Source organism: Scleropages formosus, chromosome 1 (assembly GCF_900964775.1).
Source record: "Scleropages formosus chromosome 1, fSclFor1.1, whole genome shotgun sequence".
NCBI classification, from domain to species: domain Eukaryota; kingdom Metazoa; phylum Chordata; class Actinopteri; order Osteoglossiformes; family Osteoglossidae; genus Scleropages; species Scleropages formosus.
In genome coordinates, this window is record NC_041806.1 from 3,264,744 (window position 1) to 3,290,537 (window position 25,794).

General features: G+C 52.0%; 2 protein-coding genes across 3 annotated transcripts in view; one reads left to right on the plus strand and one right to left on the minus strand.

The window, feature by feature from the left end:
• The window catches only part of LOC108930258 (zinc finger protein 420-like), a 1,123,701-nt gene that overhangs the window by 1,034,173 nt on the left and 63,734 nt on the right, over positions 1-25,794 (plus strand). The gene's annotated exons all lie outside the window — the stretch shown is intronic.
• Positions 1,711-25,578, minus strand: LOC108930249 (arf-GAP with dual PH domain-containing protein 1). Of its 2 annotated transcripts, XM_029252514.1 has the most exons (11): positions 25,261-25,578; positions 16,469-16,599; positions 14,763-14,854; positions 12,613-12,695; positions 7,428-7,540; positions 6,973-7,119; positions 5,250-5,333; positions 5,054-5,116; positions 4,646-4,717; positions 3,734-3,962; positions 1,711-2,359 (listed from the first exon to the last, which is right to left on the minus strand). In XM_029252514.1, exons 1-11 carry the CDS (start codon positions 25,370-25,372, stop codon positions 2,331-2,333), a joined length of 1,155 nt encoding a protein of 384 aa, XP_029108347.1. In that variant the 5' UTR covers positions 25,373-25,578; the 3' UTR covers positions 1,711-2,330. The 2 variants fall into 2 exon arrangements, with proteins under 2 accessions (XP_029108347.1, XP_029108344.1); XM_029252511.1 differs by lacking the exon at positions 1,711-2,359 and having other exon boundaries at positions 3,656-3,962.

The following is a 25,794-nucleotide window of genomic DNA, read 5'->3' on the forward strand; positions in this document are numbered from 1 at the left end:
TCAAACGTGCAGCAGTTCGTTCGTGTGTATGCGGATACCCTCCTGAAAGTGAGCAAGAAAACGTTTTTGGATTTATTTCCAGGATTTTTCGGGACTTTTACCGGACACGCGGTGTCATTTAAAGGCAGAGTGTCCTCAGTAAGGCGTGTTAGGGCTCGGCCCTGTAGCGTTCGCAGTTTGGGAAGCACACCGAAGAGCCACGTGCCCTCTAGAGTGGGCAAAATAAATGGTTGGGCTGCAGGAGGGTGTTCCAATAATGCATGCTGTTAGTGAAGATATACTAAATCTGTGCTAAACATTAAGCAATTACAGTTATAAATCATCTTATGGATTTTATACTGGAGATGTGCATAATCTAGTGAGGTAAAAATGATGAGAATGAATAAACACAAATGGTGCTTAAAGGCAGTAAAAAATGACACCAGAGCACAATTTACATCATTATGTCTTGGTTTTACTTAATTATTTAAGGGCTTTGATCGATTAAATAACCATCCATTTGTGAATATTTTAAGGGACCAGCCAACTTTGATTTAAGGCCAGCGATTAAACAGAGGACATATTTTATGTTTGTTGTACGTGCAAAAATGTTGCTCTTCTCTGCTTCGGAGCATCGCTCATATTTTTTGACCACTCAATCAATGAATTAATGAAGAGGTGGCTTGGAACAAAAGACAGAAGTGGGAAGGGCTGTTTGGTGGAGATTGGTGAGTGCGTTGCGCCCCCTACTGGCTGTTCGGTGCAGCACCAGTGGCACTTGTCAAGAGGCGCCAATTGGGACCTGCTGATACTGGACAGTTTGTAATTCCACAGGTTCTGCATCCACTGATCTCATCAGCGCAGCACTTTCTCCGTGTTCTTGTAGCGTTGCCGACGGCTGAGAAGCGCACCGGCCCACGAAAAGTAAAACGCTGCCAGGAAAACGCCGCCGAAAGTTCAGTAATAAATAATGCAGTGTGTATCGTTTGTGGTTTCGCTCAATAAGTTAACTAGAATGCTTGTGTCTAATACATAAATGTATGTAAAGGCAAAACAAGTAATGTTTCTGTGTTTATTTACTTCATTCATATCGTCGTCGTGATGAACGCGAAAGCGAAAGGATGTGCGTTTTGTTTATCGCCTCCGGGAATGACTTCACAGGACCGAAGGGCCGAAGTAAACTCTAGACCGGGCTTTTTATTTATTCCGTCCATCACAAAAGATCCAGCTTCGAACACGTTTATTCTCTTCGGCCTTCAGTTTGGACTCAGAGAACAAAATAATATAACGGTTGCTTTGGCAATGGAGATGTTAATAAATAAATAAATACGCTGCGGAGCGGCCTGATCCAACAGGGGCCGTGCGGTCGTGGTTCTTCCCTCATATCATATGAGACGGTTTGATCGTGCAGCAGAAGGGCGTCCGAGGAAAGCGTTTCACCCACATTTTGGTTTATTACTATTTTTACGCCCAGTTGTGGCGTCAGATCACGAGATAGCCGTTGCGTTTGATCGTTGACGCCGAGGGATTAGCAGGAAAAGCGCTTTGGCACAAAGCGTTGAGGAGCGTCTTCGAGTGACTGGTGCATGACGTTGCGTGTGCGTGCACGCCGTAAACGCAGAGGACGGCTTGTGTAAGTCTGCTCCACTTTGTGGTTGGACGCGAGAAAGTTAACCATTGATCTGTGAGAAACTGCCTGGCGTCAAACCACAAAGTTAAATATAACACTGCTGACGAGGATCAAAATTTTTATCGACAATTTTAAATCTCTGCCCTCATGCACACGGATCTCCGCTGGATGCGTGGGTGACACAGACCACTTTCGACCGCATCGCTCGGCACGCGGGCCCATTCTATAAGACCGACTCTCAAGGCCGTTAAGGCGGCTGGAGCGCCGACGTTGCCCTCTAGTGCTCATCGTACGTAAAGACATGTTGTACTTGCACCACAACCACGCTCATTCCCTTTGAGGAAATACTAATATCTGCCTTGAAATGTGACCAAGATGATTGTTGAGAAAGTCTTTCGGTTGACCTGTTGTTCTCACGGCTCCTGATGTATCGCTACGTTTGTTCAATGCGGCGGTGCTGCTCGGCGTTCGTTTCGGCAGGTGTACCAGAGAGGATAGGTGGGGCAGGAACTGGGGCGCTGGAGGGGTTGTTAATGGGGTAGGGGTAAGAGAGACCCGTTGCTGTGTCCAAGGGCCCGCTCAGCCATACAAGGGACAGGTCAGCACCGCACCGCCCCGCCCCGACTCCACGAGTGTTCTTCTACCCCACCGATCAGCTCCATCCAGGCGACGAGTCCCGGCACCCCGCTGCTCCTGTGGGTCCTGCAGTCTCTCGTCATCCTCAGGGCTTGTGCTTGAAGTGAGCTTCGACTGCAGGGAGAGCACAGATCAACGACGACTAAACAAAAGCGACAGCAAAGAGCTGCAGGTGCAGATAAACAATGAGCGGACAGAGGCTCTCTTCACGCTCTCGGAACATTCCGGACGAGAGTTTGGCTCATTTCAGTTTGGTTCACCCCGGCTGTCCTAACAAAAGAGTTCCTGAAAACCAAGAAGCAGCTCTCGACAGCGGCGGACGCAAACTGTACCATCGGAATTAAACGGCTCGTGCTGTGTTAGTGATGGACATCACCAGCATATCACTTGTACGAAATCTTCAGGCGGCACAGAGCTTCTCGTAGCGACCGCAGTGAAGCACAAAACCATTCGCCATGCGCTCGATGGCAGCTCTTTCAAATGACCTCTTTGCTCCAAAACTGCTGGATCAGTAAACGATCAGTAACAAAGTAACTAATAAAGATAAGAATACATGAAAATACAGTTGTCTCCGCAAAGCCTGGCTCAAGGTTGATTGCTGACCGACTCGTCCCACAACAACGTGCAACATTCCTCATGTTCTTATTGACCACCACCGCTCAGGAGCTCCAGGCACAAGCTGTCAATACTGTGGAAGTGAGTTGAATTAAAGTGGTCCCATACGCCTATTCTGTTTGGGTGCTCTTTACTGCCACCTGCCTGCTGGGGGGGGTAAACACAACTCAGGGTCACTCTGGCACTCTGCATTCTAGAAAGAAAGATCCATGATGAACATACAGTTGAACAAATGAACCAGAAAATGTTTGCATGTATGAAAATTTGGAACTCAACCATTTGTAGAAAAAGTAAGGTGCCTGAAACATTGAAATAATAGCCCCAACACAGCCTTACTGGACCATCTGGTGCTTTCACTGAGGTCAACGTCTCTCGTAAAACAGCCCAAGTGTGAGAACCGCCACAATCTACCGTATATCTCTTACCGTAAAGACGATACAGCGAACATCAAGAAAATGTTTACAAGACTCTTATGTTAGTCAAGGCAGGAAGGAACACAGTACAGATAAGGGATCGCCGATAAAGGAGTAGTAGTTTATGTAACGAAAAAGAAAAACAGAGTAGAGCAGACCGGCTACAACGAGACGGGAGAAAACACAAACTGTAACTGGAAAAAAAATTTAAATTGGAAATCTGAGTGAGCTCTTCATTGAGAATAATAACCAGTGCAATCCAATTTCAATAACCGCTGGTCCTGAGCAGGGTTGCGGTGATTCGGAGCCTGTCCTGGAAGCGCTAGTCCATCACAGGGTATGTGAATAATAATTTTTTTAAATACATCAAACATTTTCCCCACAGGTTTTTATAAACTTGGTTTTTTTGCATTTACCTGCAGCTACATGCCAGTGACTTTGTGTGTGTGTGTTTGCGTACCTGCATACTCCTGAGGCAGCATGGGTCGGTTGATGACTCTCTGGAAGGCGGCGATCCAGTCCTTCTGCTCCGCCTCCGTCTCGCAGGCGAACAGGAACTTCCTGTCGGGCGTGACGATGGTGATGCCGAACGGCCAGCGGTTGCCCTGCGTGGAGGGCGGGAGGCCCGACAGCACCGTGTAGTTGTTCTCCTTGCTGCCGATGAACACCTCCCCTCGGGCGTAGGCGTCCTGTTGGGGGTTTGGGGATCGATACCACCATGGTCTGAATGACTGAACAGACTTCGGTGTTCAAACCAACTGAGGGTGAAGTGAGGGGGGTGCGGTGGCGCAGTGGGTTGAACCACAGTCCTGCTCTCCGGTGGGTCTGGGGTTCGAGTCCCGCTTGGGGTGCCTTGCGACGGACTGGCGTCCCGTCCTGGGTGTGTCCCCTCCCTCTCCAGCCTTACGCCCTGAGTTGCCGGGTTAGGCTCCGGTTCCCCGTGACCCCGTATGGGACAAGCGGTTCTGAGAATGTGTGTGTGTGATGGTGAAGTCACTGTTTCACAGCCTTGTGAGACCAGCGAAGAGCAAAGATGGAACCAGGCGCAGGCAAATCCTCGTGTCCCTGCCTTATCTCTCTAGTCAGAGTGAAAAATATTGAAATGTAAATAACTTAATGCGTTAATAACAACTGTTTTCTTAGCTAATCTGATGAGTTGCGAGGCACGGCGGTTGCATACGGCTGTGTCCCACGAGCCAAGGCGACATTCGTCAGACGGAGCGCGTTTAAAGGTACGAGTTTGAACCGCCTCATTCATTTCGAGGAATTTTTGCCAAATTCAATAAACAAAGTGCACTCGGGGGATGCGAGAATAACCTCGGACCTGCGGCTCATCCTGAGCGTCACGACAACGTTGCTCCACCAGGCTTACCAATGGGTCTTTGAAGTACATCAGCCTCCGGTCATCCATGGTGAACCACCTCTTCTTGAAGCCCTCCGTTTGCTGCGTGATGGGGGAGAAAGGGGCGGTGCCCAGCTCGTCAATCAAACCGTCACGCAGCCCTCACGCAGCGTGAATAAAAACCGGCGAGAGGCTCTAAGGCTTTAAAGACTAAACTTGAGGGGTGTGGAGATGAGCGAGGTCAGTCACAGATACACACAACACACTCCTGGCCAAAGGGCTCAGGTGTGTCCTGGAAGCCAGGATGGAAATAAAACATTCAGCAGATTCCCGCCTCCATCACACCGACGCTTTAAGCCGCTCCCGTTTCCGGCATTCCGGAAAGTGCCGGAACCGAGGCCGACGCCAACGGGACGAGAAGGCTGTGCACGGACTGACCTTTGGACCGGTTTTCTCCATGTAGCCCTCCTTCACGAAGTTCCGCGTCAGCTTTGGCACCAACTGGAAAAGATCAGTCAAAGGCAGGGGGTCAATAGCGCTCTTACACAAGAGGAAGGAGCGAGTGCGTTAATGGCGGGAGGGGTCCGAACGGCCCGCCTACGATGGGTGCGGGAGCCTGTGGGGGTCGACTCACGTCCGCGTCGCTCGCCCCGGGGAAGGCCACCTGGAGGTAGTGGAAGCGGGCCGCTCGGATGGCGTTGAACCAGTCCACCATTTCCTGTAGAACCATCAGTGCCGTTACAGGGAGATGGCGAAGCGGGGGGACTCGTACCCAGACCGTTCCGCGTTCGGGTCCCGAACGCAGATAGCTAATGCACCTTCTTTAACCAAAAGTGTTCTTTTAAATTATTAACAACAGAAAGGAGACTGGATCACAACAGTTTCAATCAAGTCCAGGATTTGCAGGATTCTCTGGAGTTATTATTCAGATTCATAATTTCTCTTGAGTTATTATTCAGATTCATAATTTCTCTTGAGTTATTATTCAGATCAGTCATGGCTTCGTTTCCCCAGTGGAAGAAGGTGAAACGCTTCTTCCGGTGTGGATCACGACGATACATTTACATTTATTCATCTAGCTGACGCTTTTCTCCAAAGCAACTTACAATGTCAAGGTTACAAGTATTTACCCATTTATACAGCCGGGTAATTTTACTGGTGCAATTTAGGGTAAGTACCTTGCTCAAGGGTACTACAGCAGGAGGTGAGGCTCAAACCTGTGGCCAGCAGCTGTCCCCAATAAAATACATTTGCAGTGAGCCGGCATCCCATAATTTCATTGAATTTAACGACAGAACAGAATAGGGCAACTTCAGAGTAAATGTACCAAAGTGCCAGGAATTTCCATAAACTGTAAAGTTAATCTTCAGTTCCTTTGGACCGCAATGCCTGCCATGTAATATATAGCAAGTGTGGAGTAAAAAAAGTTCCTCCAACTGCTGCCTGGGACGTGCGGCCACTTCGAAACATATTCTTCTCATCGGTCCATAACAAAATAAAAAAAAAAAGGTGGGAGCAGAAGGAGCAGATTTGGAACATCCACCTTCGCGCTGACCACCAGTGTCCACTGTAGTACTGCGCATGTCCAGCAGGGGGAGCCACGTTGCCAGTGTCACCGAAAGCAGTATGGAAATGAGATGCCCATGTGGGGCGAGGCACAGCAGCAGGGGCTGGCGGAAGGATTCTCGCAGAGCCAGAGGCCTAACGCAGGGCCGCGCCCGCTATGCTGCAGCCGCGGTGAATGACACCCCCCACGGCATCAGGCCACGCCCCCAACCGAGCTACTCGCCGACAGCGCCGTAGGCCTCGCCGAGTTCGCACACCGGTTTCGACGAGCGAACCCTGTCGAAGGAAAAAACGGCGGCGTGTATCGACGAGCCCCACCCCCCCGAACCCCCGACCAAGAAACCGAAGCGATCGAGATTTTTCTCCATTACGCCAACAAATTTCCTGCAGACGCTTTGGAAAATCGCGGCGCTGCTGAAGCAGCACATTGGGCCCGAGGAGAACGAGGACACGGGTCAATGAGACGCAGAGCAGCACTTTGTGGCACGATGAGCAGATCCTTCGGTGGGGGCAAATATTAAAGAGGGACCGTGGGCCCGGCACAGGGCTATTTGTTTGTTAACATCGTTGTTTTTATTTCTTTGGGGCGACTCTTTTCGTCCGTTCTTTATGTCGCCAAACTGCTCCACGGGGCACACGGTTCTGCAGCTCAGTTTTATTGCTGATAACATCCAGATCAATCGCCTCCCTCTAAGGTACAACAGCTGCAGCAGAACAAACACCTTCTAGCCATTTTTCTGCCCGAGGCTCCAACCCTCCCCCCCCCCCCAAGGCCACGCCTCCGCCCTCACCTTGCCGTCCTCATGGTACACGAAGATGTTCCTGGTGCTGTTGTCCCTCAGGTAGGTCACCTGGAGGCCGTTGGGGCTTCCGATCTTGGCTGGGCGGAAGGTGGCGTTGAGCGTCTCGATCCGCATCACTGCCTTGGGTTCCCTCGCCTGGAGGGACGTGACCACAGACACCTTCAGGCCGGGGACCACGGATGACCGTGTGCGGCGGGCCATACGATGCGGGTGTCACCTCACCTGTTGCCGTGACAACGGACCCAGACGCAGCGGCAGTGTACAGACATGATGGTTTGTTTACAGCACAACCCAGTGTTTGTAACCACTGATGCCTGTGGCGTGTGTGCGTGTGCGCGTGCGCTCTGAAGAACAGTGCTGCCGAGATGCATACAAAGATGGCTGAGGGAGGGAGAGAGCACCCCTGAGAGGCGCGGGCTGCGAGGCGGGCACCAGCCACTCACGTCGTGCTTGTTGAAGTACTTGAGGGACCCCTCCCGCTCGGACAGGATGAACTTCCGGCTCAGGAACTGTCCGTTGTCTCGTCCCCGTTTCCATAGAAACCCTTCCCTGTACCCTGCGGGGAAACGGATCGGAGGGGTAACGCTGAGCCCCGAGCGCAAGCGCTGCCCTCCCGGCGAAGGGGAGAGCGTCACATACGAACGCACCGCCGTCACGCCAGACCGTCCCCGTCTATTTTTAGAGGCCTGCCAGGCGGTCGGCTAATTAAAGGCAATTAATCACGGCGGAGCCTCTCTCTCTCCTCGTCCCCCCGCCCATCGCCGCCTCCCCCCTCGGTCCCGAGGCGGCAGCGCCAGCATCGCACCGACAGCATCGATTCTTCACCCGGCATTACATCACCGCTCAATATCACCCCCGGCGTGTTCCCGATCGATGCCAAGACGGACGCGCACCTTACGCGCCTTCCCCGCCCCCCTCCAGTGGCCCCCGCACACTCTGCCGTTTGCTGCCCTCCCACACACAGATGCGTTGGCCAACACGCCGGGGAACAGTGTGGGAGGGTGAGGAGCTGCAGCTCTCTGGATTGGTGGCCACGTGGGGTAAGTGAAGAGGTGGGAGGGTCCCGCTCCTCCTCAGGGACTGATCGCTTACCGTCATTTACTCTTAACTTTAAAGTATTTTACCGAAGAGCATTGGATCCATACCCTCTGCTTCTCAGAACACACTAGTACTATAATCTCCTCTCCTCCATAGCCTTCCTGTAGCCGCTGGATCAAGTTCAGTACTCTGGTTACGGCCTTCAAGGCGGTTATAGGATCAGCACCCCGATGCCTAGAGGAGCTGATCGCTCTCGCTGCTGGGTGATCCCACCCACAAGGGCTCCGAAACTGAAAGTCCAGCAATTTTCACTTCCAGCTTTGATGTGCAGGAATGAGCTCCCTGTGTTCCTCAGAGCTGCTGAATCCCTCCAACCATTCAAAAAGGGTGTCAAACCCATCACTTTCAGACCCACTTCTCTCCTGATCTCCTGACAGCTACATAAATGAGTCCAACACCACCTGCTGTGACTCTAACTTCCATAGACAGGGTAGAGAACTCCCTCTGTTCCTCAGAGCTGCTGAATCCCTCCCAATAACACCATCAGCTGTGATTATCTATGTATTTGCTATTTGACTGTCACTTCTAGAGGCCGCTACTTGAGGGATGTAAACCAGCAACATTGCGGTATCGGACGAACAACCTGCGTCCGCGTCGAAAGCTCTTTGTCGTACTCCGAGTTGTACGTAGAGTTGCAGCGGTAAAGAAGAGCGATGATGTCGGTTTAAGGCAAAGGTACAGGACGTCCTCGGCAGGAGGCAACGGTCAAAGAGACACGTTGTGGCGACGGCTCCGAAGGCGCGTGTGAGGAGTGTGAAACGATGTGTGAAGAGTGCAAAATATTAGCTGTGATGTTGAGAGCAAGAGCATCTCCGAAGGTGAGAAAGTGGCACCGGTCCATATCCCGCACACACACACACACACACACACACCTCCGGTTTTTATGCATGTGAAGCATCGTCCTACAGGTGCACTCGCTTCATCCTGACCTCATCACCTGACCCCCCACAGACCTTTAGAAGAAAGCCGGACGTTTGGTCCGTGAAGAATTGGAGGCGATCGCCGAGTCGCGACACACAGATACGGAGCGGCGCCGGGGAGGTAAGCCATCCGCCACGAGGACCACGCTGACGGCATCATCTCTGCCGAGATTTATGGTACTTCCAGAAGGTTCCCGGGGGTGCGCGACACGAGCGATGATGTCACCATCAGCCCCCAGGGAAACATGCGTATGGGACGAGTGGTTCTGAAAATGTGTGTGACTGGTCTCAGTGCTGGAGTGGACTGCGGGGGAGGGGCGGTCGGCAGGACGGCTACACAGCGGGTAGTGCTGGTGCCCAAAGTCTCACGGCTTCGGGTTCGAATGTGGGTTTCATGTTCTCCCAGTGTTCGTGTGCGTTTCTTCCCAGTGCTCTGGTTTCCTCCAGCAGTCTACATGTGTTTCAGGTTAATAGCCTCTACGTTGTCGCTTCTGCGCGCGCACGCGCGCGCGTGTGTGTGTGTGTGTGAGAGAGAGAGAGAGAGAGAGAGAATGCCTTGCGATGGACTGGCGTCCTATCCATAGCGTACCCTCCCTCACGCCCTCTGATTGCAGAACAGGAACCAGGACCACCGCCACCCTGCATTTGACCACAGGTTATTGACGGTGAAAACGGAAGTGATGAAACGTCGTGGGGATGACGACTTCAGTTAATAATCTGCAGTCTCGCGTCCGGCGGATTCCCACAATCCCCCGCTCCTTGCGCAGCCAAAGGAGGTTAAACTGGCCCCTGATCGGTCCATCCATGTGATTTCTGGGGACTTTTTACAAGTTATAGGACTGAAGAACCATTTTGTTCCCAAGTCCCAGCTGCCCCTGCGGCGGGCGAGAGACACACAAAGCGCCGCTATCGTTTCGGTAAACAAAAGTGCAAGTGTTTGTCTCCTGGGGGCCAGAATGTGTGTTTTGTAATGTGTGTGTTGTTCCCGGGGGGGGGGTGTGTTCACGTGGCCGTGGCGTTCTGCAGGAGAGGCTGAACAAAAGAGTGCATTTACTGCGCTCAGTCACAGCTGGGGGGTGGGGTAGGGTGTGGGGTTGGGGGGGTCGGTCCTCGCTGGTCCGCATACTGACTGAAACACAGACCCACACACACACACACACACACACACACACACACACAGCTTCTACACCTCACTCATCATGTTCAATAATGTAACGACAGACTGTACACCACAGCCATCATATCTATAATACAGCAAGAGCTGGATTCCCACCTGTAATATTAATATAATATTGCAATATTAATGCCAAGCGCCTTCCCAGCGGACAACGCTCCACCCATTCTCCTGTCTCGCGTCAACCTGCATGTCGGGGACATTCATGCAAGCAGTCCTCCGTCCCTCCTGCGGTCCTCTGTGTTACATGGGACGGTACTGCTGTCTCACAGCGCCTGGGTGGTGCGAAAGGACGTGGCTTCGATCCCCGCTCAGTCTGCGTGGAGTTTGCATGTTCTCCCCGTGTCTGTGTGGGTTTCCCTTGGGTGCTCTGGTTTCCTCCCACACTCCAAAGACATGCCGTTCAGGTTCCCCCATAGTGCGTGAGTGACACAGAGAGAGTGTGTGTGTTCCACTGATGTATGGATGAGTGACCCATTGAAAGTAGTGTATCCAGCACCGTAAGTCACCATGGTGAATAAGGTGTGTGGGCTGATGACACTACATAGAGTTCATTGGAAGTCGCTTTGGAGAAAAGCGTCTGCTAAATAAATAAATGTAAACGTACATGGCCTCCCATCACCTCGACTTTGTCTTCTCTCGAAAACCGCGGCTGTCCCGTCCTCTCTCTTACTCTGTCTCCCACCGTTTCTTCGTCCCCTTCCAGCCCCGTCCTCCTCTCCAGTCTCTCCTGTCCTCTACCCACCAGACCAGCACGCCCCAGGAGACAAAGTCACTTGTACCACGGGCGACTTCTCGGAATCCTCGGGGGGGGGGGGGGTTGTATTTACCACGGTGGACAAAGGTACCAGGACTGAGAGGGTGAGGAACATGGGCCCCGATCGCACCAGGTCCCCCCGCGACGTCTCGCTCTCCGCGTTGCGACCCGTCGGAAGCCGAAATCTCCGACCTCCCGCTGCCACACCGAGCCGCCGCCTGCTCCCTCAACCCCGTCCCTCCACTTCTCGTACAGGAGACACTTCTCCGCGACGTTTCTCTTTCGTCTGCACGATCACCTCCTCGCTCTCCTCCGGCTGCTTCCCACCCGCCTTCAAAACCGCCCTCATCCCTGCTCCGGTAAAGAAACCCTCTCCGGATCCTGACTCAGACCAGAACTACAGGCCAAACTCCAGAAGGGGCGACGTGATCGACCGTCTCGGCTCCTCACCCGGAACCATCTCCTCGACCGACATCGGTCTGGATTCGAAGCTGAGACGGCGCTCCCGGCCGTGTCAGCAGTGACCTCCTGGACCTTCCGGAGCGACCTTATGGCCGCAATCTCTACCTTTGCTCCAAAAAGTGAAACTGTTCAAAACTGTCTGTATGCAGCGAGCAGCGTATTGTGCACCGCTTCATACACCGGTAAGAGACAAATGGACCGTCCTCAACAAATCACAAGTCCACACTGCTCCACCTACGCTTTTTGTGTCGCTTTCACGTTGGAGGAAAGTGTCTGCAAAAGGAATAAATGTAAATGTATTAATAAACACACACACACGGGGTGTAAGGGGACACACCCAGGACGGGACGCCAGTCCGTCGCAAGCCACCCCAAGCGGGACTCGAACCCCAGACCCACCCCAAAGCAGGACCCGGTCCAAGCCACCGTGCCGCCACACCCCCCACATCCTCACCTTGTACCACGGTCGTAATAATTAAGCCGCAGCCTCTGCACCTCAGTCGTCGGGTGAGAAATACACCACCACACTGTACACCCAAGTCATCGCATCTATAACACAGCAACAGCTTGTGGGTCCTTCATAATGGTATTAATAACACATCCATAACTTGTACCTCACCCATAATATTAATAAAACATCCCGAGCTTCTGCCCTCCTCATTATATCAATAATTCAGCCTCCTCTCTCAGGAGGAGGAGCCCAGCTCAGGGTTTTATGGGCGATCTTGCAGGGTGGGGGGGGGGAGAACGCGTCGATCTGCAAACAATCGAACTGTATGTGCGCAGCTAACTGTGCGCCCCTCTGTTTGCGTTTACCCTGTTTTACTCCGCTCCGCCCTTCTAGCCTGTGCTCGCTGCAGTTCCCCTACAGGGACAAAATAGCATTGGGAATGAGCGCAGCGCTCGAGACAACGCCGTGCTTTGTGAGGCCTGGGGCTGGAGGGAGTCGGAGATGGAGACGGAGACGGAGACGGGAGCCGCGGGCCGAACCGGGAGGGACGGGGTGCGGAACAACGGTCGGTTTTCAGAAACGCGGGGCAGGAGCTGGACTTGTGCCCGAAGGTCCAAATCGCAGGAGGGGTCTTTCTGCTGCACCCTTAATAACCCCATTTAAACTGAACCGTGACGTGTCTAAATAAATAAATAAATAAATAAATATCAGATATAGAAATAAATAATGCGGACGACGTCAGGTGTGACCGGTCGCCTCTCTCTTACCTGTCGAGTACGGCTCCTGTTTCTCGATGTACACGAACTCGTCGCGCTCGTACCTGGCGCGGAACCACTGCTCCCGCAGGACCCTGCGGAGCAGAAGCGGGAAGGCACGGGTTCAAATCCCACTCCCGCCACAACGCCCGAGTCGACAGAATAAAAATCACCCTGCCGCTTAATTGAATTTAGCTGATGCTTTCCTCCCGAGCAACTAACACTGTAAAGTTTTACACTGTTCCAGTGTAAATGGGGGAAGAATTACCGGAAGGCGGATAAACGGTGAGCAGAAACCATCTTGGACGCTCGGTCTGGTGCCAAACTTATAATTAATGCGGCTGTCGTCATGATGGGTTGAGATCACCGAGCAGCCAAACACACACCGACGCTCGTGCGAGCGGTAAATAACGGGCCGGGGCTGCGTTCCTTTCGCAGCGAAGCCCAAATATACCGTGAGAAATGGACGGATTGTCTGTATTGCTACCACTGTGTCGGTATTCGATTTCATCCTGACAATAATTCATTTTTTCATAACCTACATCTCCGGATACTACAACTTGGGATGAGCAGCCCGCTCTACACTGGGAATTAAAGTCCACGATCGAAAGGTACGGGACTGAGAGGATGAGGAAGCCGAGATAATAAAATAAATCGGAAAGCCACGCCGGGGTGGACTTTAGCCCCGAGAAAAACAAACAGCGAGCGACGTTACTGGCTGCTGACAGAGGAGAGCGTTCAAATGTTCAAATGTTCTCGTGTTCGTATGGTTTCAACGCTAAGGGGCGGAGCTTGAGGAAAAAGAAAATTCTGAAAAGGGGAAAGCTCCGCCCACAGGCTCGCTCGCGCTCCAAGCGGCCCGTGCCCTTGCCGCCGCCGTTTCTCTGCGTTTTTAACCGTAGTTCACGCGGCCTCGGCTGAATTGCGCGTCCGTAGCGCCGCGCCACTGTTAGAGTCATCCGTGCCAGGGAGGGCAGCGCAGTCATCGTTTTATAGAACCGTGTTCCAGTTGCGGACGAGCAGGGCCGGCGCTATGGCTTCCGGAAGAGGTTACGATTAATTCCCCGATTTTTTTGGCGAAATTCGGCACCGTGGGGTCGCTGCCTACGTTTCTCGAATGATAAAATCCGTCTTTTCTGTGAGACGACGCGCACAGCCCGTAACCGAAAGAGCCCGTGGTTTTCCGTTCCGTACCCGCGTGCTCGGCCGTACTCGCGCAGAGTGTCGGTCATCGCGTCAATAACACGGCCACGCGTCAGTCATCGTATCGAGAACGCATTTTCAATACGATGTGTAGCGACTGGGGGGTATGGTGGCGCAGCGGGTTCGGCCGGGTGCCGCTCTCTGGCGGGTCTGGGGTTCGAGTCCCGCTCGGGGTGCCTTGTGATGGACTGGCGTCCCGTCCTGGGTGTGTCCCCTCCCCCTCCAGGTGTGCATGTAGTGACTTCGCCTATGTGAAGAGCTGCAATAGTAACTGTAATACACTTAACACTGACACTCTTTCCTGGGCCCTGAAGTTAATGCCTTCTGGGGAAAAAACCATCGAATTTAAGCTCTAAACCCCCCCTCCCCAGAGGATGCATGCAAGTGACAGCAAGATGCACCAGAAAGGATCTGAACACATAACTCTCTATTGGGATCTGCCCTGAACACTGAGATCAGCTGCTCGGTACTTGACTGCTGGGTTTTGGCACATAAGTGTGGTGCTGGTGCTGGTGCTGGCGGGCAGCGAGACCAGAGGGCCTGCTGGGTCGCGCAGAAACGGGAGCTCAGGGCCACCAGTGCACAGAAGCGTCGGTGCCGGACGGCACTGGAGAACAGCCTAAACTGGCGTGCGGTATCCCAGCAGACAGCAGGGACGCAGCATGTATGCATTTAAAGGGTATACGCAGGTTTGCATTTAAAGGCGGGGCTTGTGTTTTAAGGCGGAGCTTTTATTTAAAGGCACAGCTTACGTTTTAATTGCGTACAAGAGCTATGTGATGACAGAAGAAAAACGCACCGCTACACAGGTGTGGGGAACTCCATCCTCGTGGTCTCCTCATGTTTGTTTTCACCCCCCCGGTGCCCCAGGAGTAAAGCAGTTACCAAGTGACGGGCGACTGAAACGATGCAACAAAAGCCCTTCGGCGCTGTATGGTTAAAGGCCGTCGGTCACTCACTGGCAGTCAGTGTGTGTGGGTCGGTAGTAAAATGCCGGGATCTTCTGCTCATACTTGGCCTTGGCCGCGTCGTTCCCGGCAGACGCCATGAACTGAGGACACGCATGGAGACAGGAAATGTTAGCAAGACTGGCCGCGCCGGATACGCGGGGAGAAGACAGAACAAGGAGCCGGAGAGCAGAACATTCGGGGAAAGGGGGGCGTCGGAGGAGCTTCTCTGCTCTCGGACCTTTTGTTCTTAAGGCGGAGGCTTTAAGGAAATACGTACACGTCCATAAAAAAGTGTGGCAAAAAGAATGGCACAGCTTGCTCCAGCGGCTGGTTTTGTAAGAAACCCCACACGGCAATTGCTACGATTGAAACGAATATGTACGTATAACCTTAATCACGCACACTTCCTACTTGAGGGTCCCTCAAAACCCTGCCTTATATGGGGCTCCATCAGAATCAAAGGACTGTTCTCTTTGGCACTGAATAATTCATTCTTTTTATCATTATTATTATTGACAACCTTCATTTGGCCTTTGTCCATGGCAACTTACCGCACTTATGAAGCTGCTCGTAATTCATCTTGCGTCTATGACTCAGCGAAGGGTTAGACCGACCCCGGAGTCCAAGGACCGCACTCTGGCCGCTCTCTCCGAGCCTCCACTCCCTCATTATCTTGCTGCGCCGAACCCAAAGCAGCGCGATGGAAATCTGCACTTTGCATCGGAAACGTACGGAAAACACGTACGGTTTTCCAGTCCCGGGCGGCGTTAACTCATTGAACTGTTATCGCAGGTGCCGCGTCATGATTACGGGGTCATCGTGTAGGTTTCGCGATAAGAGGGTTCAAGCGGCGTGTCGCCGCCGAGACCACAGCCCCTCTCAGGTCCTCTGCAGATCGTTTCCGGGCCCCGTCCAGCACGCGCACCCCCGGCGGGTCCCGCGTTTCCTCATTCCTCCGAATAATCTAACGAGGACGGAGAACACAGGCCTTCCAACAAACAACACATATGGAAAAGAAATGCGTTTGCATGTTTTGAAATGTTCCCCAAATCAGGTGCATAAATTCTAATATATGCCGGAATACATTTTATTTTAAATCTCTCCCCGATGGGACACAGATGGGCGTAGGGTTGAGGTTCTCGGTTTGAGGTCCCCACTCCTGCTGCATTTTTTTTTTTTTTTGTTCACACGATAAAAGTGGCCCTGCTCTATAAATGGCTAAATCGTAGTAAAGCGGATTATCTAATACGGTAAGTCACCTTGAACAAAGGTGCCAAATGAATAATGATTTTAAAAAACACGATATATATTTGTGTTTATTTTCAAACGTTGACATGCGTTCTAAAACGCGTCTCCAAACGTATTTCTCCTCCAAATTGATTCCAAGAGGAGGAAGCTGGGAGCAGGTCCGCGACGGTCACCGCGGCACCCGTCCCATCCCCGGACCGCGGCCAGGACCCAGCGCACGGGCGTCAGCCAACGAGGCGCAAAGGCGCGGACGGAAACATCCCCATCGACCAAGAAACTTGGCTACGGTATCATTCGAGATTCTCACCGCAAATATTCCTTCGATCAGTTTTTAAATGTATTTTCACGTGAAACGAATTCACCGATACGATGTTTTCACCAGTAAACGCGGCGACCCAAACGACAGTCGTCGGCGGCCACTCGGGTCCCTCGCTGGCAAAGGAGGCCGACGACGGAACAGGACTTACCTCCACCTCCGAGGCCTGCCACGGGTCCAGGTACACGGATTTGACCCTGCTGATGTTTGGGTTGGCCTTGTGGAAGGTCGAGCAGGCCTGGCATACGAACACACCCAGGGTGAGCGACGCCCACTCGGGGTCTGCAGGAAAGGAAGGAGAGGCAAACAACAGGAGCTCAGCATCTCTTCCTTCCTGGAACTGCATAGTTCACCTGGAGTTAAAGCTTCATGTGCGCAGATTTACTTTGCTTAGCGGCCGCTCTCATGCAGGGTGACTCATTTGCATTTGATTCAGCCTGATGCTCACTGGAGTAATTCAGACCAAGAAGGGTGTAGCACCCCAAGGGCCGTTCTATTGGAGTTCTCTAATACAGACATCAGGCCTTTAACCACCATGCCATCATCTGCCAGAGTCTGGCTGTTGTCCAGTAGCTAAATATTATTAATGTTTATGAAGTATTGAATATTAATTAATTAATCAATCTTATCACACACACACACCGTCTTAAACCGCTTGTCCCAAGTGGGGTTGCGGTGAGCCGGAGCCTAACCCGGCAACGCAGGCGCAAGGCGGGGGGGGGGGGGGGGACGCACCCGGGACGGGACGCCAGTCCATCGCAAGGCACCCCAAGCAGGACTCAAACCCGGAGAGCAGGACCCAGTCAAACCCGCTGCACCACTGTGCCCCCAACTAATTAAAATTATAAAATATTAATATAAGAAACAGATAAGCTGTTCAGTTCGACATTTAATGAGAATACTTAATGTGAGGTTAAGAAATTGCAATCTGAAACCCTACCAGCTAGAAGCGCGTTGTGAAGCAGAGGACGAATTATGGACATGTGCTGCAATTCAGCTGGCCCACCTGAGCGGTCCAGTTGTAGCAGTGCTACTCGGTGTGAATTTATGCTATCAGGTGGAAATGATTCACGGCCTGTTTGGTTTTACTATAAGCAGGCTGATGGCTCTCAGGAAGCCAAGCCCCCCCCCGGGTAATTTATCAGAAACCATAGATCCAGGCTTGGCGAACGGATGGAGCACAACGGGTGCCGAGATGAATCCATCTTACTGCGTTAACGCACAGCGCCGGCCGTCTCCGTGAATTAATACACTGCGAGACAGACTCTCAGACCTGCTGCTCCACGATCCGCAGCGCAGACAAATGACTCCTAAAAAAGATGAAGCTAGCAGGCGAGGCCACGCTATTTTTACGCCGTTACGCTCAAAAACCACAGTGTTTGGAAAATGAAGGATGAATACGTACGATACGTTCTACACACACTATATACCCTTCGCCTACGTTTGAGCATGAGGTTGAATGTACTGACTGATAGAAGTAAGCACATGGGGGGGAAGTGTAAAAAATAACTTATCTCCCCTCCCCCGACAGCGAGAACCACTGGCCTCAACATATACGGCACTACCGCAGAAAACCACATAAAACACTTCGGAGTCGCACCAGTTTGCTTCTCGTGTCATTTCTGTTCTCGTCTCTTTCAGGCAGGGTGGTGCGGACAGGCTGAGATTGCAGCGATAAAGGAGCGTGCATCGCGCTCTCCCTGCTGCTCTGAGGAACCGGCCAGAGGCGACGAGGAAGAAACCGCGCAGACGAGAATGTAAAAGAGCCTTTTGAACCCAAGGCTCAAACTATATGGCAACAGAGTATTTCCAAGTTGACAGAGCGAAGGGTCATTGCTGAGGTTAACAAAGTCCGTAGCTCAGCGGTGAGGAATTAACGGTCGGATCGCGGTCGGCACAGCGCCCGCCAGGTTGGAGTATGGGTGCCAAAATATTTGTGCGTCGGTGCAGGTTTAAATGCGTACACGTGTGTGTTCGCAGGTGTGTCGATAGCCGGAAGGACAGCGGAGGAAGGGAGGAAAGAATGGGGACGGGAGGGAGAAGAAGAGAGACGAAGTAAGGAGTCGCTATTATCGTTGCGTTTTTACCGAGGGGTGGCGGAGCGCACGCTTCAAGACGTGGTCCGCCCCCTCAGAGCTAATCCGGTACGTGACGGTTGTACTCGGTCAAATGTGAGAAAACCAGCTAAAGCTAGAAACCGCTCGGTTTCTGACATGCGTCTTCAGACCTACAGACACTGATAGAAGCAGCAAGTGAGATCAAAATTACTTCAGTTAATTTCTTTAGAAATAGAACATAATGAATAGAAATGGTTTATCGGGCGATATAACAGTCCCGAGTCTTCCAGGGAACCAGAATTATTTCGGGATCAGTTATCGATGAACACATGGATCAGGCACAAAATAGGTAGAAAGAGGCATAAAACTGTTTCCTGTGAATTCCCCTAAGGTATTTATAGAGGATGTACATGACCTTATCCACATTAGTACGACATGATCTGGTGATGGGGTATAAAACACTCTGGTACTGGACCCAAGCGAGGGACAGATCACACGTAGAGGTCCTTCGGTCATTTTCTTCAGTGGACTTTGTCAAATCCGCAACTACAGCGGTGGATATTTAATGTAGTACTTCAAAACTTGGTGGTAGGATTGCCTTACAAAGCACGTAGGCCTATAACCAGAAGGATAAATGTTCGACTGTCTGGAGAAAAATTAAGTGAAAAGAAAGAGTCTTTTGCATAAATCTTTTGGTTTTTTAAAAATATGCCACTTACATTCTGAACAATAACAAAACATTCTGACTAGAGAAAATGTTTTGGTATGTAACGGTTTTAGTTTATAAAGCTTTTGGTTTCTAAAGCTACAGTTCCTTTGAGTAGGGAATGCGCCAATTGACGATAATGCCATTTGGGTTACGTGGTGCAGCAGCATTGTGTAATCTAATGAATAGGTGCAAAACCTACCAGTACCTTGTCAGAGACCACACTGACTGTATTATCTTACATATATTTTATCATTTTAAAAGGTACACTGACTCTTCATGGTCTTACAATATGTTGGCAGAGCAAAAACTGTATTGTTATTATGAAGTGTTGAAAATCAAGGCACACAGGGATATACATTTCCCCAAACAGTTTATACTATTTAAACACAATCTGCTTGCTCAGCGGGGGGTGCGGTGGCGCGGCGGGTTGGACCGGGTCCTGCTCTCCGGTGGGTCTGGGGTTCGAATCCCGCTCGGGGTGCCTTGCGACGGACTGCCGTCCCGTCCTGGGTGTGTCCCCTCCCCCTGCGACCCGGAGCCTAACCCGGCAACGCAAGGCGCAAGGCTGGAGGGGGAGGGGACACACCCAGGACGCGACGCCAGTCCGTCGCAAGGCACCCCCAAGCAGCGCTCGAACCCCAGACCCGTCAGAGAGCGGGACCCGGCAAAACCCGCCGCACCACGGCACCCCCCCAACCGTAGACCAAAAGAAGCGAAATTGTTGTTTTCCCCACTTGATACTTGCTTTGTGTTTGAGCTGAGGAAACTAACACACAGCTACTCACTGGAGCTCTGTGACAACTACAAACAAAACAGCGAACAAAACAGCGAAACACATGTCATCAAAGGTCACGCGAGCAGCAGACGAGTGGCATTTGACCAATCTGAGTCAGCGGCAAAACTGCAGCTATTAAGTGAGAAACTGAGCTTTTCGTGCAGGAAGAGAGCGGCCACGCCTCAGAACACATGCACTCGCGCGCGCGCTCACACACACACACACACACACACACACACACACACACACACACACAGAAGACAGTCTCACACCGAGAGGCCATGGCATCGCGTGCGCCCGCAGGAAGGAGTCACGTACACTTTGCCCTTGATCTCGTGTTAAGTGCTCTGAGGCAAGCTTCTCGTAAAGGTCGAAACGTAAAAATAAACTCAGCAGTGTTCAACACACGAACACACTATGACTTTCTGCCCGTCCGCACTTTAGTTTACCTACGCGATAACAGCCCTGACTGGGTGCGACTCCTACTACTCTGTGTGCGTGGGTGGGTGCGAACGTCTGTTCTCCGTTCTCCCGGATGCTTCGATCGCTCTTTCAGTCCAGACAAAGCTCAACGAAAGAGATCGGGTGCAACTGTGTGGGAAAAGCGAGAGAAACAAGCCGAACCAGTTTCCCCTTTGCCCCTTCCTCCTCGTTCCTACTATCAGCGTGTTCCTCAACTCAGCGGCGGCGATTGACTGAATGGCCCATTATACCTTCCGCCGGTTACGAGGAACTCCTTCAGCTGGCCAGCCAACACACTGTGCAAAATTACACGCTGACTGTTTGTGCCGACAAATTATGATCATCAATAGAAAACTCACAGTCGGCGGACTTTGGTCTACGAGTGAGAACGAGGTGCGGCGGAGCGAAAGACCGATAATTTTCGAAGATGCCTGTCTGAACCCCAGAAAGCACACCTCTTCGTCGACATTATTAAATTTCCTCGATTTCGTTGTAACGGTTACGTCAGCTTGTATTAATTTGTGTGAATTTCCCCGCGAGGATTAAGAAAGCGCTATCCTGTCCTACCCTAAATTCACACGTAAATTACTGCTTATAACTGGTTCTGATTTTTTTCAGATCAAGTTAAACGAGAACCGACAATTTTACAGCGGATACGGCGCAACCTTTCTACCTGGCATTTAAAGCCATATACAGCATGAGGGTGGAATATCTCAGGCATCGTTGAGATCAACTATTTCTACTTCCTTGATTTATATCTACAAGTTCACATTGCTTCCACTGTATTTCACAGTGAAATAACGTTATTTCAGAAAGCAGGCGGTACAAGCACATAAGGACCGGAGGTTGAACGTTCAAACTCTGCTTCTGCGGTACAAACCTTGATAGATGTACTGATCCTGGACTGAGTGTAAAATTTACCCCGCCGTACAAATGAGTGAAAGACTCTAAATTGCTCTCGGTAAAAGCATCAGATAAGCGAGAAGGCCTAATAAGGCACTGGAAATTATATTTATTATGTTTACCTGCCCAATACGCCGCCGCGCTTAGGTACTTCCTAAGTGCACAGAAGGTAATGGGAGTAAAACGGTCAGTAGTGGACGCCACCTTGTACCTTTAAACAAACATTTCTTTATTAGTGTGGATACTCCTGCGGAAACGCTCGAGTTTCTGTTTGCGGACTGCCGTGCGATGAGGAGGAGCCGCCAGGAAGGGATCGACTCCGCACCCGAGGATCTAATTTCGCCGTCGATCCTGCGCGCCGAGGGGACGCGCCTCACCGGGACCGGCCCCGGGCACGACGGCATCGTCTCCCGGCCTTTGAGCGGGAATGCGAAAAGAGTGGCGCTCACACCATCTCGTACGGCGTCGTGTGGGCGACTCACTTCAGCCCCTTGAGCTACTGAAGGACTAGAGAGGGCAGCTGCTCCTATTTGAGCCCATTAGATGAGTTCGTTAATGAATTAATTAACGCACAACGACCTCCCGTTTGTTTTGTGCCGTCCGCTCGACCTCCCTCGGAACAGCCACAGTTCTCATCTCTCCGAGACGCCGGTCGTTTTCCTTCTGGATTCCGCCCCCGATGGGTCTCTCCGGCGCAAGGACGCTTCGAAGAAGAGGGCTCTGGAGGGCGGATGTCCACCACGGTATTTATTCATCTGGGAGACGCCTTGAGCCGAGTCGGTTCACACACCCGTCCCCGTTTTACCCATTTATACAGCTGAGCACCGACATCAAGGTACTTTGGCGAACGCTGTTTCATAGCCGCTTCCCTCGGACCACGAGCAACCGTCACGCTCGCCTCCCCTGAAAAGCGCCCCAGATGATGGGGGTACTGAAGTCGGAAAGGGGCGCGGAAGCATGGGGCACGAGGCCGATGGGGGGGTTACACCCTGGATGGGATGCCAGTCCGTGCCAGGGTTATTAGACTAGATGTATATTAATAACAATATACTGAATAAAGACCATACTGTGTAACTTCCTCCGCATGTGTGCAAACTGATAAACACAGTGAGTTTGTTCCTCAATATGCTTAACACACACACACACACACACACACACACACACACACACAAACACATTTTACGCTCAATTTCCATACCGCTCAAGTAGTAAAACTGGGCAACGCTGCTCATCGTAAGTGAGCCGTTCATTCCTTCCGAGGCAAGGCGAGCAAGGCTGCTCCGCCACACGTACCCTGTAAAGACACACAAAGTTTTCCAGCTCGTCGAACAAAGAGAAAAACAAGCACATAACAGGGCTGCGTAAGCGTTCCCGTGCGGAAAGGCTTTACGGACCCAATGGAGGTCCGCAACAGCCCGGTAACCAACGCCCAACCTCGGGTCTACAGCACCCTTTACTACGCGGCTAAGGTACAGTGGGGCCAGGAGTGAGGATTTGGGGTAAACTCACACACACACACACACACACACACACACACACTCGATGGTGGGCGGAGCCGAGGAGGACCAGCAGGATGATCTAACGGAGGCTGAATCACACTCCCTGTGCGTCAGGCTCCTCTACGCAAACGCAGCTGAGTCTGTGCTCAGGGCGACAGTGATGACGATGAAGACGATGACTCAACGGGGGCTCAGCTCTCATGTCGCTCAGCTGAAACTGGGTGAAAACACACACACAAATCCAGCGCTCTTGTGCAACAGCACCAGTCCTGATGTTTGCCTGCATGACCTCATATTTTTACTCCTTCTTGGATTAAAGCCAGGGGAAAAAAAAAACAAAAAAAGATAGTTACCATGGCAACGAGCCTGGCACCAGGGTGCTCAGCACCGCTCTGTTGGCGCGAACTCACCAGAAACCACTTGCTGATCACAAGGAAATGAAGAGACACCGCAGGCGAGCGCTATAGACGGAAGGTGAAACGCCAGCGACAGAGCGTCACAAACTCCTCAGCCTGTCGGAAGGCCAGCATGGTGGTTTCAAGTTCTCAAGAAGTTCTTCGTTTGACCCTCGAGCTGACCACTCGACTTTCATTTCTTCAGCGAAGCATTCAAAACATCTGTAAACTCATTAGGTTTAAAGAAATGCGAAACCACGCAGGTCGCCGTGGACAAAACCATCTGGTCAGAAACCAAACGTCGCAGAACATCAAAGTACAAAAAAAGTTACAAAAGTGCAAAACGTGATTTTGTCTACATGTTTTTTTTTCCCCCCCCACACGTGCGTGAAGCTCGGTGCCGAAGCGAGGCGCTTTCGCCGGACGCGTCTCGCCGGGGCGGTGAGGTCGGCCGCGGGATCCGGGGCCCGAAAAGTCACACGACCTCACCCGGCAGATCCGTGTGACCGTCGCTGGCCTCGGAAAGCAGCGTCCGCATCGAGAACCATAAATGGACACTAGGTGGTGCGGTGGTAAAAATAATTTTAAAAAATAAATAAAAAAACAATGGCTTTGAACACGTCAAGTTTGCTTTAATCCAGAGATGAAGCCGTGTTGTTGCAGTGCAGGGCAGCAGGTGGCATAATTGTTACCAGAGACATCACCTTTGGACTCTTAGAACCCCGGTTCGAATCCCACTCCTGCGGTACGACTCTTGGACAAGGTATTTACCCTGAATGGATACAGTAAAAATCTCCCAGCTGTGCAAATGGGTAAATAAACTACGTAGCTAGATGCGAGTCGCTTTGGAGGACGAATAATGTTCGCGCAACAGTAAACGTGCAGCCGTGTAAAAGGACCATCTTACGACGTACCGGATGAAAATTTGCGTATTGCTGTTTATTCACGTGACCTGCAGTGTGAGGTTTGTTCACTAATCACTTAGTTACAGTGATTTACCCACATATGCAGCAGGTATACTGTATATAATAAAATCCTGGGTTTTACCATATCAGTTCAGTACAGTACTTTGATCAAGGGCATTAGATGGGAGTAGGATTCAAACAAATAACCTTGAGACCGCGAGGCAGCGCTGTGTACAGTATGTGTATATTACAATACGAACCTAAAAATCCATGTAATATTAATATGAATATAGTAATAACTGGGGAGGGGGGCTGTCAGGTGCAGGGACTGGAGCCTCTTCAGCTGGGTTATGGATTTGTCTGTAAATGTGTGGATGTGTGTGTGTGGACACACACAACCTGCACAATGGGCTCATCTGACCACACGCTTGTCAGGAGGCGGAAAAAGAGACTCCAGCCTGGTCCTCAGAGACCCCCCCCAACCCCCCATCACCCTCCATCACCCTCATCACCCCCCCAGGCCATTCACAAAACTCCCAACAGTAGCTGCACAACACGGCTTTCCAGTCGCTCTCTCTCTCTGTCAGCGGACACGCGAAACGTGGTGGAACGCGCGCGCGCCCACCCACCTGTACGCACGTGCCCAGGTGAACTGAACCCCTATTCGTGGAGCGCGCGGTAACACACTGTGACTTCAGAATTCAAGTCCACTTCCCCCCATGGATGGACACGCCTCTCTGTGGAGCCCGTGATCACAAGAATCGCGCCATTATTTATTGATATAATTATTATTATTACGCTGGTGCCGCTGTTAGTTGCACGTTTTAATTACGATGTGTGTGAACTGATGTCAGAGACAGAATCATAACTGTATGATGACTGCTGCTGGACTCAACAGAGGAGGTGCGAGTATTAGTTTCATTACCCGGCGGAGCGCCTTTTTTTAATTATTTCATTTTTTTTTTTTTTTTTTTTTTTTTTTACACCGTTTACAGCGCGAACTCCTTGTGTTTTTTACCGTCCTCCTCCTTTCGCGCTTCTTTTCATGGCAATAAAGTGAACGGCAGCACGCGCCACCCGTTCACGCGCACAGGACGAGTTCGAGTCCTGGACCGAACGAATCATGATGAGCGCCGAGCCCGAAGCGTAACACAGCCCCAGCCCCAGCCCCTGACCCACGTTCGTTCCGCGCGCGCGCGTGCGCGTGTGTCCGTCCGCTCGCTCGCTCGCTCGCTCACCCGCAGCGCCGCAGTCGGCGCACGTGCCGTTGCCTGCTCTCTGGAGCAGCTCCTGCAGGAGCGCGCGCATCTTCTGCTGCTTCTCCTGCTTCTGCTGCTCCGCGCCGCTCATGGTGCAGCTCCGCCGGAGCCGGGCGGACTACCGGGACCAGTCCCTCCGCCCGGGGACGAGAGAGAGGTGAGCGGCTCGGTCTGCGCGGGCGCCCGTCAGCGGCGCATCTGCGGCTACGAGCGCGGAGGAGGAGGAGGAGGAGGAGGAGGAGGAGGGTGGCCGGGGGGACGACGCACGAGAAGATGGCAGAGGTTCCACTTGGACAGGTGGACAGGAGCACAGGAGCGCAGCTCGCGCTCTCTCTCTCTCTCTCTCTCTCTCTCTCACTCACTCACTCACTCCTCCCTCCAGCGGCCGTGGTGGAGCGCGCGCCACTACCCGCACTCCTCACCTCCCTCGTCACTCATCATGTCACATGTTGCCGGCGGCGCTGCAGTTCCGTGAAGCTCCTCTTCCAGCTGTGAGGCCAGAGAGCCACGCGC